The sequence below is a fragment of the Crinia signifera genome, chromosome 8 (assembly GCF_055691185.1).
Source record: "Crinia signifera chromosome 8, ASM5569118v1, whole genome shotgun sequence".
Taxonomy (NCBI): domain Eukaryota; kingdom Metazoa; phylum Chordata; class Amphibia; order Anura; family Myobatrachidae; genus Crinia; species Crinia signifera.
Window position 1 is genome coordinate 142,942,663 of NC_139224.1, and position 23,260 is coordinate 142,965,922.

Consider the following 23,260-nt stretch of genomic DNA (forward strand, 5'->3'; position numbering starts at 1 on the left):
CAATCGGGACTTTGCGCGGCGTAGCCATGCCCGGCTCAAACAGGGGTGCTTTATCCAACATGGCATAGCTTTGCGCAACTGACATTATTGCAAGCCATGCCCAGTTTTTCTTATTTTATAGACGCACAAAATCTGTTCACCGCTGCTATGCTAAGCAGTGCAGTGAGTGTTGGGGGGCACTCCCAGCTGCCCCCCCCCTTCCCTCCACAACACACACACACACACTGCAGGACTCCGCTGCAGGGAGTGACTGCAGGGAGTGGTAGCGTTAGACTGGGGGAGGGGATGGGGGTAGTTTTAGGCACCTGGGATGGAGGGTTTGGGTTAGGCACTGGCACGGAGGATTAGGATGTGGGGGGGGGGGGGGATAATAAGTATCGCTTAACTGTACCATTAAGGGAATGTAGCAGATATCTCCAATATCTGCTGCGGTAACACCATTTTCGATAGCAGCCACAATCACCATGGATTTCTCTGGGGCTGTGAAGATGGCAGCCAGCCCTCCACCCTCCTCGGCACATACTGTCATAAGCTGTTGTAGCGGGTGGGAGGGCCCGCCATTTCTGCATTGCTCCAATCGCACTTAGGACCCTCGCGCTCCACCCTGGGTGATGGCTCTGGCAGCACTGCCCACCTTAGGGCCATGCTAACAGGATAGCGCCATTTGCAGACATTTTACAGCAGTCTATAAACTACTAAATGGGTAATGTCTATGCAAGTGGTCTCTGCCATCCCGCGCTTCGCTATTATACAGTTTCCAGGTCTTAACCAGGAGGGTAGTCATTTGCCCATAGCTAATTTATCTAAAAAGTATTTATCACATTCTACATGCGGATTGTGATAGATAGGGCTCTTACAGGTTTATTTACTAAACTGGGAGTTCTAATAAAGATGGGATGTTGTCATTAGCAACCAGATTCTACTTATTTATGCAGTTTTGGACCAGATTTCACCCGATTCCTGGGGATCTGGCTGAGAAATCAGGTGAAATCAGGCCAAATCGCATGTGTATGACATTCAATAACATGCGTGGTCCCGTATGCATTGGAGTCGGACGGGCTGAACTTAAGATAAACCGTATGTGCAGCCTGACAGTGGTACATCGCGGCTGCTTGTTAGTACGCTTGTTAACACACACCCCACCCTCTCTGCATCTGCCCCCTTAGGGGGGTATTCAATATTGGGTGATGGCTGTCTAGCTGGCTCGACAGCCATGACCCTGTCAGCTCCACCAAGAAAGGGGTATGCCCACGAGAAGTGGCCGGGAATCGGCGAGCTGCGGTCGGGAGCTCGGCCGTTCTCCGCAGAACGAGCCCGACTGCTTGTGAAGTCGGGCTCGTTCTGCAAGATACCCTGCCGGGGAAGACAGCATTGAATAGGGCCCCGCAGCCATCTCCCCCATCGGAAGATGGCTGCTGGAGATTGAATACCCCCCTTAGATAGGGGGAAGTTCTAATTTACCGCAGAATTTTAATATTTGCATATCATTTACTAACCAAATAGAGGACCTGTGCTGTCTATGAACCAATTTATATTCTGTGTAATATGACGGCACGTAATGGTATTTATCTCACTTCTACATGTTTCTGTTTTCATTTACTTGTTTTATGATGCTCCAGTGTTCTTAATCAAACTAATTGCCCGAGTGTTTTCTTCGCTGTCTTTAGTATATAAAAAAACCTCTGGATTATTTAGTGCTGAGGAGAAGTCGCACTTTACTCTTCATAAAATAATTCCTCACAGATGGGGTTAAATGATACATAATTCAGCGATTTATGGATTGGAGCTAGTGGCGGAGATAGGAAAACATGGATAATGAAATTGTACAAGACTGCAGAATAAGTGATATTTATCTGACTGATGTACGAGGCAGCGGCTGATGATATATACGCTACGATACCCATGAGGGCTTGTGTACCCTGGGATAGAAATTGCAAATGTAGCATTTTCATGCAGTGCACTCTGGGTAAACAGTACTGCTTAATGACGGATCACAGAGAAACTGTAAATAAATAACTCTGAGCAGCTTCCATCTAAATTTACATGCAAGGGGCAAAAACAATGTATATCAGTGTAGCAGCCGGGACATCATTTATACACGTAGGAATGTAAATGCCAGATTAACGTTTTACAGCATTTTCATGTCATATTCATGGGTGACACTTATACCTTCCCACTCTGATGGGCAGTGGAGCGGGACACCTTGCGCACCTTTGTGTGTGTGTGTATCCGAAAAGGAAAATGGTCTTGTGGGTATGGGCTGTCCCGCATTGTGTAAATGCCATGCATGCCATCTATGTACCTGCTGCTCACCCAGCAAGCATGATGGCAGCGGTGGCTCTGTTGTACAGTGAGATCCCTTTTAGACAATACATATTTAAAAAAAAAAGCAATTTACATATTATCTATAATATACAGAGCCTGGCCGGGTCTAGGTACTTTTTGGGGGGCGTGGCCTAATTGTGGGAGGTGTGGTCATGCACCCTTAGAATAAAATACAAAAAAACATAGCACTTTAAGCACCTCCCTGTCCACACAGAAGCATGTGCTGGGTTGAGAAGAGCTGCTGCAGCGGCCAGGTAATGGGGGACTCCACTGGACCCCTCCAACAGACCAGGGCCCAGGTAATTAGTACCCCATACCCCCCTCTCTTGGTACCACTGACATTATATAAAGGATTCATCACACAGCAATAATATTGCCCTTATTACTTAGGATTATATTTGTAAGAGCATTAGTGCAATAGAGGCAGCCATTGTGCTTCCCGGACCAGCTGTCACACATAGGCATGCTTTAAACCTGGGGTAGCCAACTCCAGTCCTCGAGAACTACCAACAGTTAATGATTTCCAGGTCTCCTCACAGAATCACAAGTGAAGTAATTAGCTCCACCTGTGGATCAGTGAATAATGAGTGCACCTGTGCAGCAGCTAGGGTGTCTGGAAAATGTGATTTGTTGGTAGTTCTCAAGGACTGGAGTTGGCTACCACTGCTTTAAACTCACTGGGATCAAGCTATACTCAGATTTGTCACTTTGTGGCTCAATGAGGTCACGTGAACATATTTGTATTGGTTCAATCAGTCGCTGAAATGGTTAATTAGTTTTGGTTGACTGTGTGATACTGGCAAATCTATAGGTAACCCCATTCTACTGAATTGTCTATGGACCTTATCCAGGTCCATTCACACAGCCGCGTGTGTTCGTACGTAGGGCCGCCGAGAGGTATGCCGGGCCCCAGTAAAAAAATTAGGGTGTGGCCTAATCAAGGGAGGTGGCCACCAAAACGTTTAGGGGGTTCAAAAATCACTTTAAAATCGAGGGGGGAGTGTTATTGTCAAACCTCCCCCCCCCTCCCCAGCATCAGCCGCACACACCAACAGCATGTGCTGTGCTGATAGGTGTGTGCTGCCTGGGAGGGACGGAGGGAAAAGGGGTGTGTCAGACCAAGGCCCCTCCTGCAAGCCCAGACCCGGGTAATTAGTCCCCGTCTCCCCCTTCTCGGCGGCCCTGTTCGTACGGGGCCGATGTTTTGTCTGTGCGCACTTCTGTGCATGCGAAGGGTGAGTGTGGCCACGGCAAACAAACTGTACCCTGGGTGCACACACCCATCCTAGAGGGCGGGAGGGGGAGCGGTCCATTAGCATATGGGAACACCCAGCATTTCATGGGCGTTCCCATGAGAACACTGGGCATTCCCATGTGGTCTCACCAATGCCTTGTAATGTGGCACTATCACATTGGCATCCCTTGAATCCATTCCCCTTTTAATGCATGCCAGTGTCCAGTTTGCTTTTGCGGCTGCACTTGAGCAGTGTGCACTATTACCCAATTTTTCATCCATGATGACGCCAAAGTCCTGCTCCGCAGCAGAATTCCCAATAATAACTTAATTTAGCCTATAAGTAGCTTGTTCGTTTTTGTTCCCATAATGAATTACAGTTATCAACATGAAATCGCATTTTCCTCCTTTACACCAACCTTTCCAAAGCAGAAACCCAGGATTTTGCCTTGTGGACCTGGATCAGCGGCGGTGTTAAAGGAGCCAACCCAGGTCCATTTACACGGGAATCCTACCAAGGTCTTGACCAGGGTGGAACACTGGTAGGACCTGGGTAGTGGGCGGTGTAAACAGTCCCAACATCCGGGTAGTGATGAAAGCAGTCACGCGTTCCACAGTGCGTTGCTGCGGCAAAAGATAGCAGCCAGCAAGGACACGGCCATGAGTGGACAGCACACACAGGCTTCGGGCACCCCTGCTATCTGGTGCTCTACAGGCAGACCTGTACACACCTGACACAGTACAGCAGACAGCAGCAAAGGCTGTGTGCGCCCCTCACCCAAGCTCCATAGTGAAAGCAGGACGCTGCGGTCCAGAGGTTGGGCTTCCCCATTGCTGTAAACGGGAACCGGGTCAGATGAGCCGGCATACCCATTTACACTGCCCACTACCCAGCTCTTTCCCATGTTCCACCTTTGTCAGGACCTGGGAAGAAGTCCCATGTAAATGGACATGGGTTGACCCCTTAAACACCGCCGCTGACCCTGGTCCACGAGGGAAAAACACAGGTGTTTATGGCAGTGTAAAAGGGGTATAAATCACTTTGTAGTGCATCCACATCCTCTCCTGAGTTAATTTCCTTACTCAATTTTGTGTCGACCGCAAATATTGCAATTTTACTCACTATGTCACTTCCTATATCATTAATGAATATATTACACAAGGTGGGTCCCAAGGTGGGTACCAAAAAGCAATGAGTCAATTGGTTGCTCTATGAGATGGCACTGTCTGGTCTATGAGCTACAGATGTGTCCTCATGCATTGTTGCTGTAATGCACTTGCATTTGCTCACAAATTGCAACATTTCTAATCCATCCCAATGGGTGTGAGTGTACGTGAGCTGTTGGGTAATCGCAAGTTGCAGGTAGCACATTCTACTGCCTAAGTAAGTGCATTCTACTGGCTTGTCTGTGAGCGTGTTTTGGTTGCTCTATGACTTGCAATGGTATCCAATTAGCCTTGATGCTTTTTAGCCTAATGGTTATGATTGGGCTGTCCAATTAGGTCCTGTTTTTGGGTGATAACCCATGTGTTATCGCAGATCTTTGGGCTGCTTATCGGGGATTAAGCTTTAGATGTCTGAGGCACCTAAAGCATAATCCCCAATAACTGCCGAGTTATAGGGTCTAATTGGATAGTCCCCAGAGAACTCATTAGCTTTGGGAATTTACAGCATCTAACTGTACATCACCCCAAGTGGTTTATACTCGGCCTATGAGTGAGCACATTCTACTGACTGGACGATGAGGGAGCACTACTGGTTTGTCTATGAGTATAGTGCAAGTTTACTGTCTGGCCTACAAATAAACACAGTGTACTTGATGAGGAGTGAACACATTCTACTGGATGGCCTACTAATGTACGCAGGACAGATATATGTACATTGGCATAGAAGCGCTCATCTTACAGCATGTAATGTGATACTGCATATCCTTATCACCATACCTGTCATGCCAACTACACTGGCAGCCTTCCCTTCCCGGGCTCCTCTCACAGACCTTACACTGATGTCATATAAGGTGCTGGGCTGCAGACCTGGGGATAAAAACCAGACACGTACATGAAATAGCGCCTAGAAATTTGTTATAGAGTTTTTGTAAGCATATAAGCCCGTACATCAGAAATTATAAATCACAGCTACATGATACAAAGTAATGCATACAGAATAGTATTACAAATATCACACATAGGCATGAAAATGACTATCACAGTATGCAGAGGGCAGAACGTTCCCTACATCAACTGCTGCTAGTGCAAAGTGTCTTCTGATACTGTTTTAATGAGTTAATGGCTCTGGCCTGATGCATCTGTCTGTCCATGGGAACCCAATAAATGGGCCTAAATGAGCTATCTCATTAGATGGCTCAGTTTGAAAGTTCTTCACATTGAGATGAACAGCTCAAACAGATAAGACAAAGCACATTTAAATACAAAGATCTTCTCTTATAAATTGTTTATATTTCTCCCCAGTCACCGAGAACTTTGTGTTAAGATTACAGCTGAAGAATCGAGATCAAATTGGAGCATAAAACTGCCTCCGATTTGTATTGTGTGGAACAGATTTATTTTACAAATCTCAGGATGTGTTAAAAGAATATTTCCCTGATGAACAACCTAATTTATACTTATCTAACTAGAATTGTATTTTCCACAGAACGTCAGATATATCTGGCTGTGATTGTGTTTATCTACAACCAGTACATGCAGTTTTTCTAGTCTCGCCAGCTTTGGGTAAATGCAAGTACACTGTACAATCTACCTCACGGCTGCACGGGGGGGGGAGACAGATATGGCAGAGGGAACCTGGCACTGTTCCAGCAAATTGGACGCAAAGTTCTTAAAGAGGAATTCCAGGCTGAGAATTCTTGTTCTTCTTTTATTGACCCTGAGCCTCTGCTCAGATGGACAGAAGGAGGCTAAGAAGGTAATCAGATGTGCAAAAGCACAGGCTGAAGAGAAAATGGCCCAGTCAGTGGGTAAAGGGGGGAAAACTTTTTTTTTAGGTACATAAGTGAAAGGAGAAAAACAAAAAGTGGAATAATTAGACTGAAGACAGAGAGTGGAAGTTTTCTTGAGGGGGACAATGTAATAGCAGATAATATTAATAATTATTTCTGCTCAGTATTCACTGCTAAAAGAGAGGGGAAGGGGCCACAGTTAAGTTGCAAGTATAGTCAGAAAACTGAGGGAGAGACAAGTACATTTACAGAGGAGAAAGTCCTCACAGAACTCTCAAAACTGAAAGTGGATAAATCAATGGGGCCAGATGGGATACATCCAAGGATACTAAAAGAGCTTAAAGGGGAGCTGGTAAAACCAATAACAGAATTATTCAACCAGTCACTAGCTACTGGAGTAATCCCAGAGGACTGGAAAACAGCGAATGTAGTCCCACTGCACAAAAGTGGAAGCAAGGAAGAGGTAAGCAACTATCGACCAGTGAGCCTTACATCAGTAGTAGGGAAATTGATGGAAACACTCTTAAAACAAAGAGTTGTAGAATATCTTAAAACCAGCAATTTTCAGGATCCAAAACAGCATGGGTTTACTGGGGGAAGATCATGTCAAACAAATCTTATTGACTTTTTTGACTGGGTGACTAAAGTAATAGATCAAGGTGGGGCTGTAGATGTAGCTTATCTAGACTTTAGTAAAGCTTTTGACACTGTCCCACATCGCAGACTGTTAAATAAACTTGAAAGCTTGGGATTGGATTCTAAGATAGTTGAATGGATAAGAGCGTGGTTGCAGGACAGAAAACAGAGAGTTGTAGTAAACGGAGTACAGTCAAAGGAGGGAAAGGTTACAAGTGGAGTACCCCAGGGATCTGTACTTGGACCGGTGCTTTTTAATATCTTTATTGGTGATATTGCAAATGGAATTGAGGGTAAAATGTGCCTTTTTGCAGATGACACAAAGGTATGCAACAGGGTAGACACACCAGGAGGGGTAAAACAAATGATTGAGGATCTAGGCAGATTAGAGAAATGGTCAAGAGAATGGCAACTACAGTTTAATGCCAAAAGATGCAAAATCATGCACTTGGGTCTCAGAAATCCAAAGACTCAATATAGTATAAATGGCACTATAATGGAAACTACTGAGGAAGAGAGGGATCTAGGTGTCACTATTTCAGGGGACTTAAAAGCAGGTAGGCAATGTAACAAAGCAATGAAGAAGGCAAGTCAGATGCTTGGTTGCATAGGGAGAGGTATCAGCAGTAGAAAGAAAGAAGTAAAAATGCCACTGTATAGGTCATTGGTACGACATCACTTAGAGCAGGCATTCCCAACCACAGTCCTCAAGGCACACCAACAGTGCAGGTTTTAGTGATATCCAGGCTTCAACACAGATGGTTTAATCAGAATCCCTCAGATACTAATTAAATCACCTGTGCTCAAGCCTGGATATCTGCAAAACCTGAACTGTTGGTGTGCCTTGAGGACCGTGATTGGGAATGCCTGACTTAGAGTATTGTGTTCAGTTCTGGAGGCCATATCTCCAGAAGGATATAAATACATTAGAGACTGTACAAAGAAGAGCAACTAAAATGGTGCATGGCCTACATCACAAAACGTACCAGGAAAGACTAAAAGATCTTAATATGTATACTTTAGAGCAGAGAAGGGAAAGGGGGACATGATAGAAACTTTCAAATATATCAAGGGTTTTAACAAGGTACAGGTGGGAGACATTCTTCACAGGAAGAGGAGCAACAGAACACGAGGACATGCACTGAAACTAGAGGGAGGAAGATTCAGGGGAAATGTGAGGAAGAATTTTTTCACAGAAAGAGTAGTAGATAAGTGGAATAGCCTCCCAACAGAGGTGGTAGACGCAAATACAGTAGTACAATTTAAACATGCTTGGGATAAGCATATTGATATCCTTACAAAAAAATAAGGATCAAATATGGTTTGAGGTAACATGTTTAAAAAAAGGGGCAGACTAGATGGGCCAAGTGGTTCTTATCTGCCGTCAAATTCTATGTTTCTATGTTTCTATGCCGGGTGACTCACCGATTTCAGCGGTCGTTTCTCCAATATCAGGATCCCGACTGTCAGGATCCCGACTGTTGGAAACCCGACTTACACTGGTTATTTTCCCTCGTGGAGGTCCACAGCTTGGGGCAAGGGGCTTGAATATACTTAAAGTCGACATGTGCCGACAGGTGGTATTTGATGCCATTGATGGCGTGGTGGGAGAATAACATAGTGTGCGGAGCGTAAAGATGCACCGTGTCCATGCGAGGGGATGTGTAGAGAGGCATCGTGTCCATGCGAGGGGACGCGGTGCTACATTTCAGTGTCCATGTCGACTGTGTCAACACTCGGGCCAAAAAAAGTGAAAAACCCCATGTCGACCTTTTAACTGTCGACCTTCACCATGTCAACCTAATGCTTGTGTTGACCTAATGACCCTGACGGCCTAGCCCATATCAACCTTCAGTCATGTTGATCTTCATGGATGAAGACCTAGTGTGTTGACCGAATGCTTATTGACCTAGTTCTTGTCTTTCCTATGAGCCATACCCCTAGACCGATTCAGGGTGTAACATAAAGTTGAACACACTACATCACATGGTGGAGCACAAAGGGAAGGCTGAGGTTTGTATATTTCCTTAAAGTCTCCTGTCAGGATGAAGACTTTTGGGCTGTCACTAAGCTCTGTCCCCAAAATGCTGTGATTTGTCGGTCCATGAGGAGGGGCGGGGCTAAATGACACAAATCTGCATCATTAAGCCCTGCCCCTCTATGATTCTTCACAATTCCCAGTAAAGTCTCCTCATTCTGCCCAGTTCACTAGGAAGTGGGAAGGACGAAAAAGATCTGGCCTCTTTTTCATGGGTGCGAGTAAACCTAAGAGTAGGTTTACCTACTATTTATTTAGCATTAATAACCAGCTCTGAATCAGAACCTTTGTACCTTACCCTGCAACTAAATACAGGGGCATAGAAACTGGCCCACAGGGGTAAGGGGAAAATCCTCCTGGGACCGCAATGACTGGGGCCCCACCTTCTCTGCTAGGTATTAGGCTTCAAACTGTGCACTTGAATTATACATTATTTTACATTGTACTGCATAGAAATATTTTCCACAGTGCACTGCTGTTATAAGTGGCGGCTCCTATCTCTGCCACGTTCAGACAGGATAAAGACATAAATATCATACAGTATATCATACTGTATTATAAGCATCCACTACTTTAAGTAACAAGTTAATGCACTTAAGCCGTTCGACTATTATAACTGTATTACATTTCTTATCTCCTTTGTTACCTTGGGGGCCAGCAGTGCATTAGCGCAACCTCTACAAGATGTTCCGTGCAGCTTGTGAACACATGGAACCAGTTACCTTAAACTGCTACTGACAGTTGTTACCAGACCCCTGCTATCTGTATGAAATTTATTAGTGTCAGAATTCATGGAAAATAGAGTAACTCAGCAACTCGACGCATCAGCTGTAAATTCTTTGCATTTGATTTTTAATTACAGGAGACAATGTATAATTTAAACCAAAGAGCTGTTACATGATTTATGGTTATTGCACCAACTGACGGTTATAAGGGAACTAATTGAGAATTTTATAGGTGCAAAGACTTCTTAATACTAGCAAAGCACTCCCTAGATAGTGACAGACAGAATGTTAAATGTCTACTACACGTTCTGAACCTTTTCTGAACGTGTATGTAAAGGATTTTAAATCATGATAGAAATACAAATACTATTAATTTAGTGCTTTCTGGCATCAATAATGGCCTATACAAGACTCATCCACCAACTTTCCTCCCCTTGACCACTTATTCTTTTATTTATATATTGGCAATCTTAATATAAAGTACTGTACAGGGATCACGTGATAATTTATGGCAGTCTTCAGGTTTACAATTTAAGGGCCTCATTTAGCAGATGATTCATTGTATGATGCTGAATTATACACATTTGACCCCTTAAACAGCATGCTAGATATGTTAGAGAGCAGTTGTAGTTCTAGTTGTAGTCAGGGCCGGTGCAAGGCACCGGAGCGCCCCAGGCGAGGGGGGGTGGGGCACCCCGATGCCTACGGGGGGGGGGGTACCTGCGGCGCTGTGTGATCTGGCGGCGGGGTCCCTGCAGTGATGCGCGCTATCCGGCAGCCAGGCGGCGGCGTGGGAAGCGCTGATGGGTTTGAAAACTCGCTGCACGCTGATTGGCTGAATCTCAGCCAATCAGCATGCGGAATGTTTTCAAACCCAGCAGCGCTTCCCACGCCGCCGCCTGGCTGCCGGATATCGCGCATCACTGCAGGGACCCTGCCGCCAGATCACACAGTGCCGCAGGTACCCGGCACGGACACCCCTGCAGCCTCCATGCGAGAGGCGAGGGGCGAAGTGCCGCCCTCCAGTGGCTGGCGCCCTAGGCAAATGCCTAGATTTGCCTAGTGGTGGCGCCGGCCCTGGTTGTAGTTCAAATTTTAGGTCTTAATTTTCCTTCCATCTACCAGCATTTTCTTGTACTGGAAGAAACCCTGCACTGCTTCTCTGACCACAGTAGCTGCATACTCTGTAAATTTGCATAGTACTGCTTCTTTCATCACAGCAGCTGCATACCGTGTAATCCATTATTGCTTTTCTGACCACAGCAGCTGCATACCCTGTAATCCAGCACTGCACTGCTTCTCTGACAACAGAAGCTGCATCCCATGTAATCCAGCCTCGCACTGCTTCTCTGACCACAGTAGCTGCATCCCATGTAATACAGCCCACACTGCTTCTTGCTTCTGTAATCACTGCAGCTGCATACCCTGTAATCTAGCCCAGCTCCTCTGATCACAGTAGCTGCATACCCTGTAATCCAGCCCAGCACTGCTTCTCTAATCACAGCAGATGCATACCATGTAATCCAGCCTCACAGTGCATCTCTAACTACAACAGCTACATACCCTATAATCCAGCCCCGCACTGCTTCTCTAACCACAACAGCTACATACCCTGTAATCCAGCCTTGCACTGCTTCTCTAACCACAACAGCTGCATACTCTGTAATCCAGTTTTGCTTCTCTGATCACAGTAGCTGCATACCCTGTAATCCAGCCCTACACTGCTTTTATAACCAACCTGTGGCATTTGCAGTGCATTTCCACTGTTTGCTAATAGAGAATGCTAAAACTGTGGCAAGGCATTCTAGGATATGTAGTTTTACAACAGCTGAAGAGCCACAGGTTTGCCAGGCCTGGACCAATGGATGATTTTCATCTAGTCCTCCACAGGGGTCACACATTCTATATAAAATGTATAAGAGACACATAGAAACATGAAAGTATTTTCATTTAATTTTAACTCCTTATTGATAACTCACCTGTAATGATATACCTGCTCTTGGGGTCACTTGACTGAGACACCTGAACCTCTGTCTCAGCTCCTCCTGCCTGGGCACCATATTTCAGTTTAAAATAGTCCACTTTATTGGCAGGATTCTCCCATTCCACCTCCAAAGAATCCTCTGTCTCTTCTGTCACCCAAAGAGTTCCTAGTGCTGAATCATCTGGAGATAGAAAGCGGACAGGCATTGTGTTTGGTGCACTGTACACAGAGACAGGATACGTTGCTGTCTCCTTATCACATACCAATGGCAACAATTGAATTTGTAACCAGAAAGTAACATTGAATTGACATACTGTATGTAAGCGCCTGTCAAGTTAGGCAACGTCACCCACTCTGGTATATCACAATTATTTAATATAACAATAAAATCAATACAAGATAATATATAACAATAAATATAACTAAAACCACTTGGGCAGTCACTGACACCCCACACAATGCTATAATGAATAAATATATAGCATTGTATATATAAATATAGCATTGTGTGGGGTGTCAGTGACTGCCCAAGTGGTTTTAGTTCTATTTATTTTTATATATTATGTTGTATTGATTTTATTGTTATATTAAATAATTGTGATTGTGATATAAAGGGATTTTTGTAAGAACTTACCGTTCAAATCCCTTTCTCTGATATGGTCCTGGTGACACAGCTCAACACTGGGATGTAGGAGGGTCCGAAGGAGCCAGGCACCTATCCTAAAGCTTTAGAGGGTAGGCTCCTCCCCTACTGCATCCCTGGACTCTTCAGTTCAACTTTCAAAGCCACTGGAATACATTAACTCAGTACAAACGCCTGCACATATTACATGCACATTTTATAACAGTAACTGTTAACATTAACCATTTTAACATGAACATCATGAAATTTCTGGCATACTTACTGAGCGTAAGGGAGGGATCGCTGTGTCACCAGGACCATATCAGAGAAAGGGATTCGAACGGTAAGTTCTTACAAAAATCCCTTTTTCTCTTTCAATGGTCCTGGTGACACAGCTCAACACTGGGACGTTCCAGAGCCGGTCCTTTGGGAGGGTACGCTCAGGTCTGCAGCTCTCAGCACTGCTCGCCCGAATGATGCGTCCTCCGACGCGAACTCATGGAATCTATAGAATTTGGCAAATGTGTGAACAGATGACCAAGTGGCAGCTCTGCAAACCTGCTCAGCTGTGGCCCCATGTCGAACCGCCCAAGAGGTGGCAACTGACCTGGTGGTATGCGCATTAATTCTAGCCGGTACAGGCCTACCCGCTTTGGCGTAAGCAAAGGCTATCACAGATCGCAACCACCTAGCAATAGTCTGCTTAGATGCAGGCCAACCAATTTTGTGTACGTCATACAGTACCAATAATGTGTCAGTCTTTCTGACACTCTTCACTCTGTCCACATATATGCGTAAGGCACGCACAACAACCAAAGTCTTCAACTTGTCCCTTTTTTTAGAACCCTCTGGGGGTTGAAACACAGGTAGAACTATCTCCTGATTTAAATGGAAGGCAGATACAACCTTCGGCAAAAACTGAGGCACTGTTCTCAGAACAGCCCTGTCATCATGAAAAATTAAGAAGGGAGATTTGCATGACAAGGCTCCCAACTCTGAAACTCTTTTAGCAGATGCTACTGCTAACAAAAACACTAGCTTCCACGTGAGAAACTTAAAGTCAGCCGACCTTAAAGGTTCAAATGGTGCCTTTTGAAGGCAATCCAAAACCAGTGACAGATCCCAAGGCGCTACTGGTTGCTTGTAAGGGGGTTTTAGTCTGGATACCCCTTGTAAAAAGGTTTGAATCTCCGGCAAAATGGCAATTCTTTTTTGAAAATAGATGGACAAGGCCGAAATCTGCACCTTCAATGACTGAAGGCTTAGGCCCGATGAAAACCCATCTTGTAAAAATTCCAACATTTTTGATAATTTGAAGTGAGATGTGTGAACCTTTCGCCTCTCACACCAACTAATATAAGTCTTCCAGACTCTATAATAATTTGCTGAAGAAACAGCTTTTCTGGCTTTTATCATAGTTTGCACCACTGCATCAGAAAACCCTTTCTTTTTCAAAATGGCGGTTTCAATAGCCAGGCCGTCAAAATCAATCGATCGGAATCCAGGTGATTGAATGGGCCTTGTCTTAACAGATCTGGTCTCAGAGGTAGACGCCATGAATCCACTGATAACCTCTGAAGCCTGGAGTACCAGGACCTCCTTGGCCAATCTGGGGCCACAAGGATCACCGGAACCTTCTGGTCCTGTACCCTCTTCAACATTCTCGCTAACATTGGAATTGGCGGGAACGCATAAAGAAGATTTCCCTGCCAATGAGTCGTCATGGCATCCACTGCCTCTGCTAGCGGATCTCTCGTTCTGGCATAGAACCTGGGCACCTGATGGTTGAACCTGGAAGCCATTAGGTCCAAATCCGGAGTACCCCACATTGCAGTGATCTGGTGAAACACCTGAGGGTGTAGACTCCATTCTCCTTCCTTGAGCTCCTCCCTGCTCAGGAAGTCTGCTTCTATATTCTCCACTCCTGGAATGAATATAGCCGATACGGCAGGAACATTCTGTTCCGCCCATAGGAAGATTCTGGACACCTCCCACATGGCCAATCTGCTGCGTGTACCTCCCTGGTGATTTAGATACGCCACAGCTGTGGCATTGTCGGTCTGAATCCTCAAAGGGAGGTTCCGTAACCTGTCTCCCACCAAGGAAATCACTTTCCAGACAGCTCTCAGCTCCAAGATGTTGATTGGTAACACTGATTCCTCTGCCGTCCACAGGCCCTGCAGCCTGAGATCCAGGACTACTGCCCCCCAGCCCCTGAGACTGGCATCGGTAGTTACTACTAACCAGTCCCAGGTCTGTAATGACCGACCCCATTGAAGGGAATCTACCTCTGTCGAGTCCCGAGTGTCCGCAGACAGCACTATCAACTCCGTCTTCATGGTCAAAGTGTTTCCTGACCAGGCTGACAAAATGTTCCATTGGAATACTCGAGAGTGGAACCTGGCAAATTGAAGCGTCTCGAATGACGCCACCATTTTCCCCAGGAGCTTGAGGCACCTCCATACTGACAAGCTCGGAGTTCTGAGAATCTCCTGAACTAAGGTGACCAGGTCCCTGGCCTTTATCTCCGGGAGAAATACCCGATGGAGATGGGTATCCAGTATGACTCCCAAGAACTGGAGCCTCTGTGATGGTACCAACTGAGATTTTTGTAAGTTTAAAATCCAGCCGTGAGCCTGCAAAAAACTGATGGCCTCTTTTAAATGACTTTGAAGCAGGGCTGCTGACTCTGCTTTGAACAGGAGATCGTCCAAATAGGGTATTACTGTGATTCCCCTGAGCCTCAGCACAGCCGCCATCACTGACATTATCTTTGTAAATACCCTTGGCGCGGTTGCTAGCCCAAAGGGTAACGCCCGGAATTGCAAATGCAGGTCTCCTATAGCAAACCTCAACAGTGTCTGATGTTCCGGGTGAATGGGAACGTGCAGATATGCGTCTTGGACATCCATGGACGCCAAAAATTCTCCCTGATCCAGACTCAGGAGTACAGTCCTCAAAGACTCCATTTTGAAATGGTCTACCCATAGGTGGACATTTAAGGACTTCAAGTTTAGTATTGGTCTGAAAGACCCGTCTGGTTTGGGCACCAGGAACAGCGTGGAGTAAAAGCCTTTCTTCCACTCTGCCCTGGGAACCGGAATTACCACCCCTTTTTCCAAAAGGGAATGAGCCGCTCTCATAAGAGCTGTGCGCAGGAGCGCCTGTTTTGGCATGGGTGTGGGGATGAACCTCTTCGGAGGCAGCCCTCTGAAAGGGATTTTGTAACCCTGGGTAATAATCTCTAAGACCCAGGCATCCTGGTCTAGAGAAGCCCAAGCGTCCCTGAAGTGTGTGAGACGCCCCCCCACCTTTATCCCTGCCGGGCCTATCCCCTGGCAGTCATGCGGAGGGTTTTTCCTCTCCTTTGGAGGCAGGCTTCTTATGGAAGGAGCCAAACTTGGACCTTTGAGATTTGCCCCTAGAGGTCTGAAACTTTCCCCTGAAGGACTGTCCCCGAAAGGACGCACCTCCTCTAGGGGAGGGCCGAAAGGACGGCTTAAAAGCAGCGAATCTGGATGACTGCTTTGTGGAGGAGGCCGGCAGAAATGTACTCTTGCCGCCTGTGGCTTGCTTTATAATCTCCTCTAGCTCAGAACCAAAAAGTAACTTTCCTTTGAAAGCTAACATTTCTAGGGCCTTTTTGGACTCATTGTCCGCTTCCCAGGCCTTAAGCCAGAGCACTCTCCTGGCATTAATAGAGACTGTGGACACTCTGGTAGCCATTTTAAGAGCTTCCTCCTCTGCTTCCACCGCATATTCTGCAGCAGCCTTAATCTTTTCTGCTACCAGCAAGGCACCAGGGTCAGCCTGCAGCATGGTGCATAACTCACCAGCCCACTCTATAATGGCCTTAGAGACCCAGGCTGAAGCAATAAGGGGACGTAGGGTAAACCCCACCCCTTCAAAAATCGCCTTGAGGTTTCCCTCCAGCTTTTTATCCACAGAATCTTTAAAAGCTGCACCACCCTGTACAGGCAATACCGTAGCTTTTGATAAACGTGCCACTGAAGCATCTACAACAGGCACCTTTTCCCAGAGTTCAGCATGAGACTCTGGCATGGGGTACAGACTGAGGAATCTCTTAGGCATCTGTAGCCTCTTATCTGGGGTTTTCCAAGCCCCTTCCAGTAATTCCTGCAACCCCTCATCTGAAGGAAAAGTGACAGCCTCCTTCCGCTGTCGCTTAAAAACACCCTTAACAGGAGTCTTATCCTCTACAGACAGTTTTAAAGCCTGTTTTACAGCCACAATGAGATCCTCTATACCAGCAGCAGAGGTCTCTTCAAAATCATCACCCTGGTCCCAGGGTGTGTCAGTATACTCTCCTTCCTCCTCATCTACCACAGTAGGCATAGCATAAGACCTTTTAGGGGTCCCTGCAACATCATCCATTTTGTCCAGTATTTCACTGAATCTGTTGATCCCCTTAGCAGTATCCTGCATCACCTGAATAAGCGCAGGATCTGCCTGGGTAAGAGGCAAGGAGCCAGAAGACTGCTGAGATGATGGCATAGGTCTCTGTGATTCTACCAGCACATCACTCTGCCTGTCCAGAAGCTGCACCAAAGCGTTTACAGACCTGCCTAGGGCACTGGCCCACGCAGGTTCACTCTGCTCTGCCCTATGGGGTTCACTGCCCATGGGTCTCACATCAGCGCAAGTAATACATAAGCCCCCCTTGGCCATCTGCTCAGGGACAAACTTTTGTGTGCAAACATTGCACGCGCTCAGTGCACTAAGGGCTCCCTCCCCCAAAACCACAGCCTGATGCTCAGACATGATGCAAGTGAAACAATATATATATCTCAATATACACAGTGCAAACAATGTACAAGCGTTTATACAAAGCCAATGCACCCAGTCACTTAGCTGTCTGTAGGTTTCAACTGCGGGGAAGCGATGCCCAGGAAATCCAAGTCACTCTGCAGGATCAATTAGCCAGCTCAGCTCCGCTGCAAGCGTTCTGAAAGGCGCCAAAGTCAGAGTGAAGAAAGAGACCAAAAGTCCCTGCTGCTGCGGGGTCCGTGACCTTTTGGCGCCAACCACCCCCAGCCAGCCGCTCCTTAGGTAGGATTTCCTAGTTCCAGTGTCTCCCCCTCGAATGGGAACCACTTGGAACATGCCTGTCACAGCGCTGCTGTCCTCTCAATCAGGAGCTCAGCGTGTAAGCTCCGCATAAAATGGCCGCCGCCATCACGGAGCGCCTGTCCCCCATGATCCCCACCTAACTGTGGAGCCGATTTCAGGCTACTCCGGAGCCCAGGCAGCCTCTTAATAGAGGCTGTAAGCGCAGCACAGGGAGACCAGACAGTGTCTCCCCTGTGCACAGAGAGCTGACAGGACGCGCTTCTGTCAGCTCCTGTTGCGCTAGCAGTGTGAGGATTCACTATGAGAATCCTCACACTGTGCCTACCTAGCTAGGGTAATAGTTAATAAAATAATAAAAATCCCCTAACTACTCTAATTCTTCGGCTGCTCCTGCAGCCCTTTAGAATAGCACCCACTCCAGTGGGCACCTAACACGAACTGAAGAGTCCAGGGATGCAGTAGGGGAGGAGCCTACCCTCTAAAGCTTTAGGATAGGTGCCTGGCTCCTTCGGACCCTCCTACATCCCAGTGTTGAGCTGTGTCACCAGGACCATTGAAAGAGAAAAGCCATTTTTCATCAATTGATCTTTTAATAGATATTTGTGCTTAATTCAGTGCGCTCTCTACAATTATTCGATTTAAATAATTATATCCCCCATATTTTGATCTATTGGGTCCCCCTGTGGGAATCCACTGGGAGCTTCCTTTTAATACTTTGTTTATTTTGTATAAACTATTTAATTAACCATCTGCGCCCGATTATAAATTATATATATCATAAGCCCTGTACACACGGTGCGATTTTATCAATAATCACCGGGTACGTGGTCGCTAAGCAACCATATCCCGTGTGTACAGGGTGATGGTCGCGGGAGCACCCTGGGGTGCTCGCAGGCGGATACTTCTGCAACCAGCGGCTTCCCCTGACAGTCAGCTTTTTCCCTGCCTCTTCCCCCGGCAGTGTCCCATTTTCATCAGTGACCATCTCTGGTCGCTGATGAAACAGGACACTGAGCAATGTATGGCTCCATGTGTATGGAGCTATAGAGATTTCCTGCATTATTTAAAGACCCTCAGAACCCCACTGACCACCAATTTGCCAAGTTCTGAAAAGCTAACGCCATCATAGAAGCATACAATTTCATGGCAGATAAGAACTACTTGGCCAATCTAGTCTGGTGTAAACACATGTACAGGACGGTGTTGTAGCTGTAGCGCTAGCGGGTGGCGGGGGTCAGCGGTGGCAACAGAAGTGATTAAAACACTGGGCCACTGCTGACCTCTGCCGCCCGTAAGTGCTACTGTGGCAGCAGAATTGTATAAACACTGGGCAGCCCTCTGATTGGCTGAGCTATCTCAGCCAATCAGAGGGCTGCCCAGTGTTTTAAACACTTCTGCCGCCACCGCTGACTGACCCCCGCCACTCGTTAGCGCTACTTCTTGCGCTACACAACGCTGCCCTCCTCCAGCACCCGATGTGCCATCTCAAGATGGCATGCGACATCAGGTGCTGTAAAGGGGGCACTTTAGCACCACAAGATGCGATCGGGTTTGATGGACATCGCACTTCGATGTCGCATTGAACTGATCGCACAAGTGTATGGGCACCATAAAGGGAAGTATCTGGCTCTGAGCAATACTTCAAGGGAACTTCGGCACCCAACCCAGTCCACCCAAGGTCATAATGGATTAAGGCAATTTTAGTTTTTGGTTCCATACTGGCAAATAACTGTTGGAAGAGAGATTATTTGTAGGTACCAATGACATTTGTTCTTATTCAGGTCCGTTCGCAGCAGAGCTTCATTCGCACGGGGACTGATGTTTTATTAATGTGTATTTCTGCACATGTGCATACGCAGGGTGCATGCACCCACTGCAAACAGTCTGTTCGCTGGGTGCATGCACCTAGGACAGCGGGCAGGGGGGGGGGGGGCGGTGGGTGGCCCCATTAGCATTTCCCATGAGAACACTGGGCATTCTCATGCTAAAGAGGCCGCGACGCGGGTGAGGGGAGCGGGTGGCTGACATCACCAGATGTCAGCTGCCCACCAACTTCCTTCTGAACTGTACATATGAGTGCATGTTCAACATCATTGCATTGTGGGTGTTAGCCAGCAAGATGCGAATGGATGTTAATGCAAAACATCCATCCGCAGCCAGTGCGAAGGAACGCACCTTGCGAATGGCGGGCCGACGTTCTACCTTTCGCAAGGCGGGGTTAGGTTGACTCGCAAGGATGCAAATTTGCATCCGAGCGAATCAACCATAACCCCCATTGTGTAAAGGCCCATACACACTGGGCGACTTTGAGCTGAAAGTCGCTCAAAACAGCAGGTTTGAGCGGCTTTCAGCTCAAAGCCGCCCAGTGTGTATGCCCCAGCGGTGAGCGCTGCTGCGCGCTCCCACATCATCGCTGGGAAAGCCGCTCATCTGGTTATAACCAGCAGATGAGCGGCTTTGAGGACGGCTTTGCATAGCGCTGCTGGTGTGTATGCACTGAGCGGCTCTCCCCCCAGCGATGATAGCGATCATCGCTGTCCATACACGCTGGGCATAGTCGCCCAGTGTGTATGGACCTTAAGTCATTACTTTGTAAACCCCTATCGGGCTGTATTACAGCTTCGAGCTCTCTGGCGCTCCTCACCAGTTTTGCCTTGCAGTTCGGCAGGCTCGCTGGTCACTCCGTTCTTCACTTGGTACATAAGAATTTGGTAGAGCGTGCTTGCACTCAGATCCCCAATCTGGTAAAAGTCTTGGTTTGCAGACACTTTAATTTGTTGTTTCAGGCTTTCATCACCAAAAGGATAGTAACTGATATAGTAATAGTCCACCTCCACCAGCACGTCCCAGGCGATGTTCAGTGAGTCTTCTGATGTACTGACGAGACGCAGGTTCTCCACCGCCAGCACTATTATAGAGCAGAGGAAAGTACATGACTTGTAATAACAACTGAAATGAAAGCGAGGCGTCTGATTTACATCCTCAGCAGAAATCACCTCTCTCCCCCTTTCATGGAGTAGTTCTTACAAGATAGAGTTTACCAAGATGAAAAGTATTATTTTCCACAAGGATACAAGACTAACATGTAAATAACATTGTTTTGCCCTTTAAAATATAAAAGGAATAGTTGTGATTACAGTTCTAACACTGTTGTTCACTTCTAAATAACATATATGTACTGTAACGTTACTATGTATGTGTATCAACATAAGCAAGACTAGCCGCACTAGAGGGATTATTTATTAAAATGGATAAAAAGGAATGATTTCCTATCACTACTTTTCATGGTGATATCATTTATTTTCTTCAGATCTGTCTTACAAGAAGATAATGCCGTGGCACAACACTTATTGCTGGCCCAGATGGGTAACCAGGGTCACTAAGAGTGGGGGAGCTGGTACTAACAGGGTGTATACCAGTGACTGCCGTATGTAGAGGCAGCCCAGCCGACGCCCCCTCCTGCCACCCCTTCGCCGTTGTTTACTACGGAGCTAGCAAGTGTGTATAATGTCAGCACCCTCCGCTGGGTCCCCGCAGCTGCTGTTATTGGCTTCAGCTGGGTCACCTAGTGTGTATGGGGCTTTAGGTTATAAACAGTTTCTAGGAGAACACAGGAGACTAGAACGATAGGTAAAATGGGGTATGGGTAAAAACCAGACCTGGACAAGACCCAGAGGGTGTCCTGTCCGGGGGGCGGACTGTGACAGCTGTCACCAGGGAGAGGAAGAGAGGGAGAATAAACCCTCCCTCTATGGTACGGGCATGTAGCAAAAACCGGATCGGTCTGGACCACACAGGGAGACTGTAATCTCAACTTCTCATGTGAAAGCTATCACAAGGAGACCCCCTGGAACGCACACTACAAGCTCCGGAATGCAGAGTTTGATTCGCATTCCGGGGTCTTGTCCGGGTCCGTTTTTTTCCTAATCCCGGTAAAATATGCATTAGGACATGCGGTAATCAATGAATTAAACTTATGCATGAAATCCATTGAAACAGTTTCTTACCGTCAGAACAGGTATCACCAAAGAATCCCTCCTCGCAGAAGCACTGCCCTCCGTCGCAGCGCCCGTTCTCGCCACAACTGACCAAGCAGTCCACCAGATTGCAGGTGGGCCCCGTGAATCCCACGTTGCACTGGCAGACACCATTAACACAGATCCCATTAACGCCACAGCCTGGGTTACATTCCTTCTCACTGCAGTCGGGGCCGGTGAAACCACTTGCGCACTGGCAGACGCCATTGACACAGACGCCATTGTTAGCACAGTTGTTGGGGCAGCTCTTCTGGGAACAGTCGGGTCCTTCCCAGCCTTCATCACACACACAGGTGCCCGTTTCCACCTGGAATCTGCCATTAAAGCTACAAAGACTAGCCATCTCTGCAATAAATGGGGACAGGAAAAGTAGATTTGCAGACACATTTTTTATGTAATTTTTCCCAATTATAGATCTAAGTGCAAACATGAACAAGCATCCGTATGATGGGGGTGTATTCATAGTTACTGTACGCTAGTGTTATTCCTGCTGTGCTAGTTGTTAGGTCAGTGGGTGTGTTCTCTAATGGGAGGGATTGAGATGGTGCTGATTCATTGGCACGCATTGATGATGCTGGATGAATGCATCCAACTGTACCTGAGCGCCTAAGGGGCACACTGGGGCATGTGACGCATAAGGACACTAAAGGGGAGATTTATCACAGAATGGAGAGAGGTTAAATACCAGCCAATCAACTCCTAATTATTATTTGTCAAACACAGGTAGAAGCTGATTGGTTGGTACTTTCTCTCTGCTTTATCTCTCCACGCTTTGATAAATATTCCCCTTTACCTCTCTCCAAGCTTTGATAAATCTCCTCCTATCTCATGTCCGGGTGTGGTTCATTACAGTAAAAAAGATAAAAAGGTAGACAGCAAAGTTTTGGGAAAAAAACATGTGTGACAACCATGGTCATGTTCAATGTTCCCTCTAATTTTATGAAGTCTGTGTGCGGTAAAAGATTTTGGTTGTGCAACTTTGGAAGGAAATTAAAATTTTTGTGCGTCACTTATATATAACTGGAAAATGACATTCAGCATTTAAACATTCAAAACACAGCACACAATGTAGTTAATGGGTGAAACACACAATAATTGAGTCCACAACTGCAAAAAGGGACCACTGCTGCTTTGTGCGCTCAGTTGTAATGTCTGTGCGCATGCTCGTCGAGTTGTGTGCGTGCGCACGTGCGCACAACTTAGAGGGAACACTGGTCATGTTGACCTTATAAACCTGTCATTTTGTTGACCTTAAGCACTGTCTACCTTGTCGACCCTTTGCACGTTGACTATCTGGGGATGACTTATTGACAGCCTATCTTTTAACTGTAGATCTATCACCCAGACACCCTAATGGCCACCCCCAAGCCCCCACCCCCTCCCCCTCCCTTCATCAGGTCTCATCATATGTGATGTGAATAAAGGTTACATCATACTAATAAGCAGGATAACCGAACATGAACACTACTACAGGATATATACAAGAGATCCAGAATTGCATTGTTAGTCTGGCCCTGATGCTGTGTTATATACAGGAGAAATGAGTGCAGCTGGTCCATGGTTACAGCTCCCAGCTCAGCTTCTGCAACAATGTAACTAAGAGCAACAGCT

The 23,260-nt window shown here is 46.6% G+C and overlaps 1 protein-coding gene across 1 annotated transcript in view; it reads right to left on the reverse strand.

Moving 5' to 3' along the window:
- Positions 1-23,260, reverse strand: part of LOC146026523 (tenascin-N-like) — a 79,247-nt gene that overhangs the window by 25,993 nt on the left and 29,994 nt on the right. Inside the window, exons 4-7 of the mRNA XM_083157281.1 lie at positions 21,620-21,994; positions 20,257-20,520; positions 11,895-12,080; positions 5,504-5,593 (exon numbers count right to left, since the gene is read on the reverse strand). Coding sequence (XP_083013407.1) covers positions 5,504-5,593; positions 11,895-12,080; positions 20,257-20,520; positions 21,620-21,994 — 915 coding nt within the window. The remainder of the gene's footprint in view (positions 1-5,503; positions 5,594-11,894; positions 12,081-20,256; positions 20,521-21,619; positions 21,995-23,260) is intronic.